General features: G+C 33.9%; 2 protein-coding genes across 2 annotated transcripts in view; one reads left to right on the top strand and one right to left on the bottom strand.

The window, feature by feature from the left end:
- The window catches only part of LOC135200667 (uncharacterized), a 199,829-nt gene extending 191,462 nt beyond the window's left edge, over positions 1 to 8,367 (bottom strand). The window contains exons 1-2 of the mRNA XM_064229275.1: positions 8,357 to 8,367; positions 5,387 to 5,517 (exon numbers count right to left, since the gene is read on the bottom strand). Of these exons, the coding sequence (XP_064085345.1) occupies positions 5,387 to 5,517; positions 8,357 to 8,367 (142 nt within the window). The remainder of the gene's footprint in view (positions 1 to 5,386; positions 5,518 to 8,356) is intronic.
- A 54-nt stretch (positions 8,368 to 8,421) lies between these two features.
- Positions 8,422 to 9,102, top strand: LOC135200666 (tigger transposable element-derived protein 1-like). Its single transcript, XM_064229273.1, has one exon. It carries the CDS (start codon positions 8,422 to 8,424, stop codon positions 9,100 to 9,102), a length of 681 nt encoding a protein of 226 aa, XP_064085343.1.
- The last annotated feature ends 2,777 nt before the right edge of the window (positions 9,103 to 11,879 follow it).

Genomic DNA, 11,879 nt, shown 5'->3' with positions numbered 1-11,879 from the left:
TATATTTCTATTCTTTAATCTCTCTTTACCCAATTCCACTATTCTTTCAACTCTATTGCCCTGTTACTGTTTCTTATATCATAAGTTTTCAAAATATTTTTACTCAATACCCTTCTGTATGTCGTCAAATAAATACAGGAAGTTTACTACTAAATTTAAACTGCAAGTGATCATTTTTGCTGAAGCAAGCAACAATGTGCAAGCTGCTAACAAATATAGCATATCAGATAAGTGTGTTCGTGATTGGAGGCAGAAAAATTAAGTTTAACTAAAATGCTCATACAAATGTGCCAATCTTAGAGAGAGTTGTAAGTGGCCATACCTGGAAAAAAAAAGTTGAAGAATGGGTTACTAACAATCAGAATGCAGGATACAGCATATCATGGGGAGCTATAAGAATTGTTGCCTTGAAGAAAGCTAAGACTCTTGGAATACCCGGATTTGTTGCTAGTGCTGGCTGGTGCTCCAGGGTCATACTACTTTGTTGACTTCCGTTGTCAGGAAATCCAAAGTCTATGGTAGGCTTAGCATAGTCCCAAAAGTTTGCACTTTTCCAATATAGAAACAACAACATAACAATAATAAAAGATTCTCAGATAAGTAAAACAATATTTGTACTTATTGTCTCTATTTTACAGAAAAAATTGTTTGTCAACTTCTGTGGAAGGAAATGCTTCTTTGACAACTTATGTTGTCAGAAAATCCAAAGCCTAGACTTAGCCTAGTCCCAAAATCTTGGGCTTTTCCAAAACTATACCTCATTTAATGTTCAACCCAAAATTTCAGGCCATAAATTTGGTCTTTAAATATCGAACATTACACGAGTATATACAGTACTTGCAAAAAATTGTCAATAACTGTGAGACCTGACAGATTCAGTTTTAATAACATTGACAAAATTACTCCTAAAAAAATCTTAAGGCTGTGACTAAGGCACAATCAGGATTAAAAAATGACAAAATCTTAAAGGTAATTTGCATTTTTCATAGGCATACAGTCCGTAACTTTTCATATATGGAGTCCTTTTGATGTGCATGCTTGTGGATAACTGTGTACTAACTAAGAAAATAGCATAGGTACACCTAGGCCATTATGACCACTCCTTTTTAGACTACCCACAACATCGGCAATTCCAGCCCGATTGAGTTGAGTGTATGTTAACCTAGCAGCACAATGCCCTGCCATTTTTATGCAGGTATAGGTTTCAGAACCTACCACAGAAATGCAAAAATCCTCTCTAAAAATGCTTTTAACTAGCTTATAACTGCCAAGTATGTACCTTGTACCCCCCCCCCCCCCCCTTCAACTAAAATGTGTATAACTGGCTATTTTAACATTCACTGCTTAATTTGATAGTTCAACCAAAAATATACTTTAAATTATCATACTAAAACAATTTAATACCATTCAAACAAAGATACATCCCAAACCATCATCCCAAAACACCCAAAATAACCTTACATTACAGTCTACTCTCCTACTACTGTTACAATGATGTAGGCTATATGCACCCCTAAAACACTTATATAATTGCTTATTTTAACATTTCATTGCCAAACTTGACAGTTCAAACAAAAATACACCTAACACTATTATCCCAGAAAAACCCTAATATAATTTCAAAGTCATGAAAACATTGTCCGAAAAAGAAGGGCAAACTTAAGAAACACCACATCTTATTAGTGATGCATTTTGTTGTTCCTTCATATAACATTCTCAAACTTGAACAAAAAAATAAATAAATAAAATAAAAAGACATTGATTTTCATAGTTAAAAGAATATACGTACAATATTTGGTAAAACTAAGAAATGGAATTAACATAAAAAAAATTTAATGAAAGATTTCAAGTTACGTACTTATAATAATAGAGGCAGTGCCCAGTTATCAGTAGACTCGGTTAACCCTCTTACGCCGATTGGACGTATTAGACGTCGAGATAAATTGTCTGTCAGGTGCCGATTGGACGTATCGTACGTCGACATAGAAAAGTTTTTTTAAAAATTCGCGGAAAAATACTTATAGGTCCCCAAGGCCAAAACTTTTGAATCACGCTCCTTGGGGGATGCTGGGAGCTCATGGATCAAGGCGTTGTTTTGTTTACAATCGTTACGCAGGCGCGCAAGCGCGAATTTCTTTCTTATCGCACTAAAAAGTATCAGTGACACATCTCAGAAATTATTTCGTCACTTTGACATAATATTTGCACCATTTTAAATTAGCCGTTACATGGAGTATTATATATGAAAATGTGCGCAATTTCATGTAGAATACAACAAAAAATACTCATGATTGTAGCTTTTATCAGTTTTGAAATATTTTCATATAAATAACAATAAGTGCCATAATTTCAACCTTTGGTCAACTTTGACTCTCCCGAAATGGTCGAAAAACGCAATTTTAAGCTAAAACTCTTATATTCTAGTAATATTCAATCATTTACCTACATTTTGCAATGAATTGGAAGTCTCTAGCACAATATCTTGATTTATGGTGAATTTATGAAAAAAAAAAACATTTTCCTTACGTCCGCGCGGTAACTCTTCCGAAAAAAATCATACGTGCGATTGTCGTAATGTTTGCACCATTTTAAATTAGCCGTTACATAAACTTTTATATATGAAAATGTGCGCAATTTCATGTAAAATGCAACAATAAATAATTGAAGGTTGTAGCTTTTTTCATTTTTGAAATATTTGCATATAAATCACGATAAATAGAAAAAAAAACCATGTTCGGTCAACTTTGACTCTACCGAAATGGTCGAAAAACGCAATTGTAACCTAAAACCTAAAATTTGAAGTCTCTAGCACAATATTTAGATTTATGGTGAATTTAAAAAAAAAAAAACTTTCCTTCCCTCCGCGCGTGGATTCTCCGCCACAAATCTCTGAAATGCGTACGTCGCATTCTCGGCATATTTGCTCCATTTCATATTAAGCGTTTCATAGAGTTTTATATATGAAAATGTGCACAATTTTATGTAGAATACAACAACAAATAATTGAAGGTTGTAGCTTTTCTCATTTTTGAAATATTTGCATATAAAAAAATATATACAAAAATTCTACATTCGGTCAACTTTAACTCGTCTGAAATGGTCGAAAACTGCAATTGTAAGCTAAAACTCTTACAGTATAGTAATATTCAATCATTTATCTTCATTTTGAAACAAATTGGAAGTCTCTAGAACAATATTTAGATTTATGGTGAATTTTTGAAAAAAAACATTTTTTTATGTCCGCACGTTACGAATTCATGCATCATTTTGTGATAATATTTTCTGTGTTGCTTTGATCGTTTTACAATGTTTTATATACCAAAATTATTGCAATTTAGTGTACAATACAAAGAAAAAAAATTAACTCGTTAGCTTTAACCGTTTTGCTCACAGCACGATTTGAATACAATTATATATGAAATTTTGTTTTCGCGCTATCATATATCGCATTATTTATATATGATAATGATATTTTTTTTCATTTCTGATGGTTGCATACTAAACTTCAGGCAATGACAAAAAAAGGAGCCAAAAATGAACTCTTAATCTTGAAAACTAAGCGCGCTGTGATTTTTTGAAAAAAATATTTTTTCAGCTTCGGCGCTCACTCCGAGACCCCCTCGGCATACGGGAGACGATTTTTATTATACCCCTTCGTTGTTTAAGGGTTAACTGCAAGATCATTTTACCAATAGTTATACAACCGTTGTTGAACCATAAGGATAAGCCACTATCAGATATTTTGTTTAGCATTTCCAACTATATTGGCCAGTCTAAGAGGTCAGTCCAGACAGGATATCTACAGCATCATACCATTTTTCTTAGAACTGGTTGCTGTCTGGCCAAGCCAAACAAATCACCAACATTACAACATATAGAAGAATGTAACACTGGTAAAGACAAAAATGTCGTTGTTCTTGGTACTTTTAATGAATCCTTAGAATATTTGAGATGATAAAAATATTTTTTGAAAACCAAAATTTAACCTAGACAGTTCATCATATCCCCTTGTTTTTACTGTACACTGATTAGTGTTTTGTTTAAATGCTTGGTAATTTTTTTATATTATTGTAAATACAAGTATGTAACTTTAAAGAATTTTTAATTTACTTTGTTATCAACTCCCGGCTAAGTTTTGCCATTCAATAATTATTGTATATTCTTATAATTATGAGAATTGTAATGTATCTTTTATGCTTGAGAATGTTGTCATGAAGGAAAAAACAAAATAGGTTGCTGATAAAATGTGGTGCTTTTCAACATATGCTCTCCTTCTCCTGCTAAGAATTAAATACTATACTGAAATTTCAACCAACTACATTTAGCATGCATGGAATAGTCTATACACTTTTACACATTTGGTCTTAAGAGCATAGAATTCTTTGCTCTCAAGCACTTATTCTAATCACATTAACATAGAATTCTTTGCTGTCAAGCACTTATTCTAATCATTATTAACTTTATACAAGAATAAAATCATAACTAAATTTTACTCCTTCAAACTCTTACTTTATCGTCATTTGATGCAAAAGAATATATAAAAAACCTTGATTTATACTTACTCTTCTTAGCTGATGCATTAGAAAAATAAAAAGAATTTTTAACTTTCCATGTAATTTCATTAAAGTTGAAAACTGACTTTATTAAATGAATAAGACGTCTGATTCTTTATTGCAGAAAACACATCTTTGTAGCATGAATAATGGCATGAAAAGCATCTACAATTAATTTTCTGCAATGTATATAAAAAATGTACTATTGCCTAATAATGCACTGGATTTTGTACTTCATTTTATCAGTAGCATAAAACAGATATCTACAATTTAGGAAACATTTTCTTCTGAGCCAAAGGTTTTCTATAAACTGTTATCTATTCTACATTGTTTACATGACAATTAGGTAATGTTCTTTACATCATCCTGTCATGAATATATTATAAAATATAGAGCTTTCAAAATCTCTGCAACATAATTACCTGTAGTATGTTTTCCTGAGGCATAAAAAAGAAATATTTCTTCACCATAAGTCTTTCATGTAGGAAATTAACATGAAATTACATTTATGCAAGAGACTGAAGGCCAAAGATAATTCAGTTACAAATTTTTCTTATTTTATGTACAACGACAAGACTTTAAACATAATTATGGAGGGTTACCAGTAATCAAAATATAACCCTGTTTCCAATATCAAAATATAACACTTAAGAGTGAAATATTTCAAATTTTTTATAAGAAAAATTAAATTTATGATACTATACTTTCTATGCAATAATTAAATATTGTCTTTAAAAACAAATTAAAAATCTTTTCAAAGTCTCCTACCAGAACATGTTAAATTTTATGAATACCTTCAACAGGTAGAAAGATTACATAAATATGGTACTTACCAGTCATTGAGTCGTCTGATGGTGGGTTGTTGATGGGTTCATCAGCACCTTTTAGAAATCTACAGATAATTGAGACTTTTTCTACAACCTCTTCCATACGAGGCCTACGAGCATGATTATGGTCCCAGCACCTGCAACAAGAACAAGAGATTATCAATATGCCAGAGACCTAAGGACTACCGTACATCCTAGCATATAAGACAACTCCGTGTATCAGACAATCCCCATTTTTCATGTAAAATTGTAGGTTTAGAGCGTTTCTTCAAGTGTGGTCCACAGACTGCCAAGGGTCTGTGGAATGTTACAAGGGGCTTGCAGGATAATTTGGCTGTCAGTATCAGATAAATTTTAGGCCAAACCTAACGCAAAAACATTTTTGCCCAAAACGTCCTCAATTTCTATTTTTGTACCACCAAATCCTCTTGGCTTCTGACAATGGGGCTCGTCAGTTTAGGATGAGTGCAAATTAACAACTTTGTAGAAGACAGTGGTATTTATGATCAGGCAACAATGTACTGACTGATACCAGGCTGCCAGGATGGGCTGCTCTCTCTCTCTCTCTCTCTCTCTCTCTCTCTCTCTCTCTCTCTCTCTCTCTCTCTCTCTCTCTCTCTCTCTCTCTCTCAATGAATAAGAATGAAATAAAGACGGACGGGACTGTCGAACTCTGAAGGAATGAAGAAAAGCAGGATCGTTATGAATTAAGAAAGGTAAGAACAAAAGAACGCAGGCAAAATGACAAACACCAAAAGTACAAAAGCAATGATGATATGGAATAAAGAATTAACTAAACAACATGAATGAAACAAAAACTGCACTGATAATGAGAGAGAGAGAGAGAGAGAGAGAGAGAGTTTGGGTCTGAGTGACAGCGGAATTGATTTTTGTGTGCAAAATTAATAATAGTGTGAAAGTTATTTTAAGTAAAATGTAAACATTGATGTTGAAAATAAGCCATTAATAAATGATTCAGTAACAATTTTAGTACTATATACGTATATCATACCCTGAAAACAATTTTAAACCCAAGAGGGAAATTATCAAAATAAGGGGTCTCCGCTACGTGAGTAATTTTAATCAAAGGGGTCCACTGCACAAGGAAGTTTAAGAAACACTGGTTTACAGAGAGGGAGAGAAAAATTGAAGCGTCATTGAGGCACAGTGACTGTTTGGGGAAGAGAATTGAAGGCCACTAAGGCTGGGACGAGAATGTTACTAATTGCCATGAATATGAAATTCAGATTTTAAATATCTTTTATGGTGATTAGAGAAACATCAGCACTGATAAGATTGTCAATACTCTCTTTGGTAAAATTATCAAATATTCTCGTGTACTGTTATACACATGTGTTAATCATAGTCAACTAGACTTGTAATGAAATGTGGTACAGTAAATCAGACAACGCAAAAGATATGACAACCATACTCCATGATCTGTTTGAATTTACTGGATTTAGGTTTGTGCTTTTTCTGTTTATGGTACAATAATTGATATTATTGTCATTAAAAGGATATGTAAAGTATAGTATTGACAAGAGAGAGAGAGAGAGAGAGAGAGAGAGAGAGAGAGAGAGAGAGAGAGAGAGAGAGAGAGAGAGAGAGATATCTTTCCTGTTATGGCTGCATCACAAAACTGTCTATACTATATATTTTGTGAATGAATGGTACATTTATGGCAAAAGATTATTTACTGTACTAATCACAGTACCGTACTATAATATTAATGTATAAATTCAGCAAAATACAGTTATCAAAGTGTATTTTTGTCTTTTGTTTATGCTCTGAGTATCAATCAGCTGATGATGCTTATCAATATTAATGTAAACAACAAAATATCTATAAAATGTTTCATACAAATTTAATAAGTCTTTAATACAAATTGAATAAATCTGTCTTACAGAATGTTTGACAACTAATAAAGTTACGCCTGTATTGCATACCTAAGGGGGTTTCTCATAGTACTGAGGTACGTATTACACCTTTTAAAATTATCACTAATTTCCTTTTTTGTATAACAACATTGTTTATTTACTAATTAGCTAATGTATTGCCAAAACTACCGCTTCTCTACACAGCTTTACTGCCCCTTCTCTCCCATGGCACCCAGCCATCTGACCCACCCTCACCTTGGAAACTTCTCCATGCCTCCCCCACCTCTCCAAACCCTTTCTCAGTCTGTTTACGAGTTTAAGCAGCATTGCCAGTATTTATCTGAGGCCATGCAGCATTGTCAGCCATCAGAGAGTTTTTTCAATTTAAAATTTTTTTTATATATCATATATCTTTGGGGCCTTGCTCCCTGGTCCAGGTGCATCAGATAATGCCGCATTCCAGATAATGGAATCCGGATAATCAAGGGGTTACTGTATATATCATATATCTTTGGGCCTTGGTCCCTGGTCTGGGTGTGTTGGATAATGTTGACTTCCAAATATGTAATAAAGATCTGGTTAATCGAGGGATATCTCTGTTTTATCTTCCTGAATTTAATTTTTCTATTATGCTTTTTACTTTCTAAATTTAAGGCATTCAAATCTGTGGAAACTTATATTAAATATTTTAAATAAAAACAATAACAGTAACAGAATCATCATCAGAATTTTTTTATACTAAACACATGTAAAAGAAGTTACTGCTTTCATCAGTTGGCAAATCTAGAATACGCATACATCTAAGTCAATGACCAAAGTATTACACATCAGGGAAGTATGCTGGGCCTTTTTTCTTTTTATTCTGATGATGCAAAGATGAAAAAAGAACATGAAATACTGGACAAGAATGAGATTTTCAAATTTTATAGCCAGGCTGCTCGTCAGTGGGCACTGTGGAATTGCAGCACTCCCTATAGATTTCATATACGTATACAGTTACCATCCGAGTTACGACCTGCGCGAGTTACGTCCACCCGTACTTACGACGGCACCGGCAGCACAGCATCCCAGACAGACTCATCCCAACTACCTCACTCACTGTCTAGACATTGTAGCAGTACTGTAACATTGTAGCAGGAACATTTTTTTCATTACACCTTTGCCATGGCCCCTAAGAGAAAGTCTGACTCATCAGAATGCAATTCTGCCAAGAAAGCTAGGAAGGCACTGACGTTGGAGATGAAGATGGAAGTAATCAAGAAATATGAAGGTGGGATGAAAGTTAATTGTATAAGCAGAAGTCTCCATCTCTCCCACTCCACGGTCTCCACCATTCTAAAGGACAAGGAAAGGATTAAGGACGCAGTGAAAGGAGCAGCCCCATTCAAGTCTACTATTATCACCAAACAGCGTGAAGGAACGATAGCAGACATGGAAAAGTTGTTATTTACGTGGCTGGAAGATAATAGACAAAGAAATGTGCAAGTGATGTTGCGAGCAGTGCAAAGCAAGGCAACAAGTTTATTTAAAATGTTAAAAGAGAAAGGAGGTGAAGAATATGCTTCGTTGGAGTTTATAGCGAGTGATGGGTGGTTTCGTCGATTCCGAGATCGGTACCAAGTGCACCATGTTCTGACGAAAGGCGAGGCTGCTAGCAGTGATGCGCCTGCTGCTAAGGCATTCGTTGAAGAATTTGATAAACTAATTGTGAAAGAAGGATATTTGCCCGAACAGATTTTTAATGTGGACGAAACTGCCTTGTTTTGGAAAAAGATGCCGAAAGGCACGTACATAAGCAAAGAATTCGCGAGTGCACCAGGCGCACTACGTAAGAATTTCCTTTGACCAAGCCATTGAAGCTATGGATGAAAACCCTGAGCTGACTTTGCGCGATTATTGGAAATTGTACAACATTTACCATTGTATCAAGCATGTCGCTAAAGCTTGGGATTTGGTGACAGAAAAATGTATGAGTGGTATTTGGAAACACTGCTGCAAACGCTTCCTCAGAGATTTTGTTGGCTTCGATAACGAAGAGGAATTAAGCAACGTCCGAGGAAAAATTGTTAGCTTGGCAAAGCAACTTGAGTTAGGATGTGATGAAGAAGAAATTGAAGAACTGATAAGTGAAGAACCTGAGGAATTAACAAATGAAGAACTGTTAGCAATAGAAGAAGAAAGGAAAGCTGAAGAAGAAAGAAGAGAGGAAGAAAAGGAAGTTGTAGAAGAAGAGGAGCACGAACGAAAGTTTACTGTAAAGGGATTATCGGAAGCCATACAAATGCTTAATACAATGCTGCATAAATTGGAAGGAATGGATCCGAATGTTGAACGGTTTGCCCGGATAGAGAGATCTATGCAAGAAGTAATGAGGCCATACAAAGAAATGTACAATGAAAAAAAAAAAGCAGAAGATCCAAACGACACTTAGCATGTTTGTCAAACGAACACAAAAGCCCGCCTCATCCAGCATCGAAGCCACCCCCTCCCCTACATCGGCCAGCGCAGTAACCACCCCTTCCCCATCCCCTGCCTCGCCTGACTTAACAGCTGATCTTTCTTTCGACCGTGCGTATGAAGAAAACAAAGTGTTGATGACGTCGAACCAAGCACCAGTGAACATTAATTTTGAGTGTTGTTTTGCTTATTTTTTTACATGCATATGTATTTTCTATTTTGTACTACAGCTGTATGTTCTATTTTTGAACTGTAACTTTTCTATTTTCGCATTTTGATCTTCATTTGTATTTTTGTATAATAAATTCAACTGCAGTAATAAATATTTTATTTCTAAAACCATATTATATGAAGATGTATGTACGTAGTATATCAACTAAGCAACTGAAAAAAAAAAGCTAAATACATTGCACCTACAGTATAATATTAAAAATATTTCTATGATAAAATGATAAAAGTGAAACTAAAAGGTATAAAAATGATAAATACATAAACAGCTTGTACGTATAGTACAACAGTAATATTATTCAACAGAAAAAGTATGATAAAAGTGAAACTAAAAGGCATAAAAATTATAAATAAACAGCTTGTATATACATATGTACAATAATATTATTCAACAGAAAAGTATGATAAAATTATAAAATTATAAAAGTGAAACTAAAAGGCATAAAAAAGATAAATAGACAGCTTGTATATACACAATAATATTATTCAACAGAAAAAGTTACTTAAAAATGCAACACATTCATATCATATGTCCTCGAGTACAGTATAATCTTCCACTTTAACCGAGTACTTATAATCCACGTGTCGGCCATTTTGGCTGGTATTTTCGACTAACGACCATTCTGACATACGACCTGTTGGTCGGAACGGATCTAGGTCGTAACTCGGATGGTATACATACAAAATTAGGAATATATACATGAATATGAGAAATTAAGTATAGATTATCAATAATCCTTAAAAAATCATTACCATTTTGTCTGTAAATAAACAAAAAAGCAAATTTATCAAAACAATTTGTGGAACTGCTGGTGCACAGCAATTCTGATTTTGCTAGCAGGAATAGCAAGCCCACGCGTAAAGTTGAGGGGAGCACTGCCCTCTCGACCAGTGTTAGACTAGCTGTTGGAGGGAGAAGGTATATTTTGAAATTCGTCAAATCCTAATCAATATGTACTATTAGTGATAGTGATCAAATTAGTGATGATACTGAGGATATGTAATGCAGAATAATCAACTCAGTGGCGAGTTGCAGTAAATGGGATAAAATGATAACCACATTAACCCTCTTACGCCGAAGCGGTATAATCGAAATTGTCTCCCGTATGCCAGGCCTGTCTGGGAGTGAGCGCAGAAGCAGAAAAAATAATTTTTTCAAAAAATCACAGCGCGCTTAGTTTTCAAGATAAAGAGTTCACTTTTGGCTCCTTTTTTTGTCATTGCCTGAAGTTTAGTATGCAACCATCAAAAATGAAAAAAATATCATTATCATATATAAATAATGCGATATATGATAGCGCAAAAAAGAAAATTTCATATATGTATAATTGTATTCAAATCGCGCTGTGCGGAAAACGGTTAAAGCTCACGAGTTACTTTTTTGTTCGTTGTATTGTACACTAAATTGCAATCATTTTGATGTATAACACATTGTAAAACAATCAAAGCAGCACACAAAAAATATTATCACAAAATGATGCATGAATTCGTAACGAGCGGACGTAAAAAAATGTTTTTTTAAAAAATTTACCATAAATCTAAATATTGTTCTAGAGACTTCCAATTTGTTTCAAAATGAAGAAAAATGATTGAACATTACGATACTGTAAGAGTTTTAGCTTAGAATTGCAGTTTTTTACCATTTCGGACAAGTTGGCGTGCGGAGAGAAGGAAAAAGTTTTTTTAAAAATTCACCATAAATCTAAATATTGCGCTAAAGACTTTGTATTTATTTTAGAGTAAAGATAAATGACTGAATATTACTAGACTGTAAGAGATTTAGCTTACAAATGCGTTTTTTGACCACTTGGGTTGAGTCAAAGTTGACCGAACGTAGTTTTTTTCCTATTTATCGTGATTTATATGCAAATATTTCGAAAATGAGAAAAGCTACAACCTTCAAATATTTTTAGTTGTATTCTGCATGAAATTGTGCA

The sequence above is a fragment of the Macrobrachium nipponense genome, chromosome 27 (assembly GCF_015104395.2).
Source record: "Macrobrachium nipponense isolate FS-2020 chromosome 27, ASM1510439v2, whole genome shotgun sequence".
Taxonomy (NCBI): Eukaryota; Metazoa; Arthropoda; class Malacostraca; order Decapoda; family Palaemonidae; genus Macrobrachium; species Macrobrachium nipponense.
This window is presented reverse-complemented; position numbering and strand designations above follow the sequence as displayed.

Coding starts and splice junctions, on each gene's coding strand:
- LOC135200666 (XM_064229273.1), top strand. CDS start 8,422: ATGGCCCCTAAGAGAAAGTCTGACTCATCAGAATGCAATTCTGCCAAG.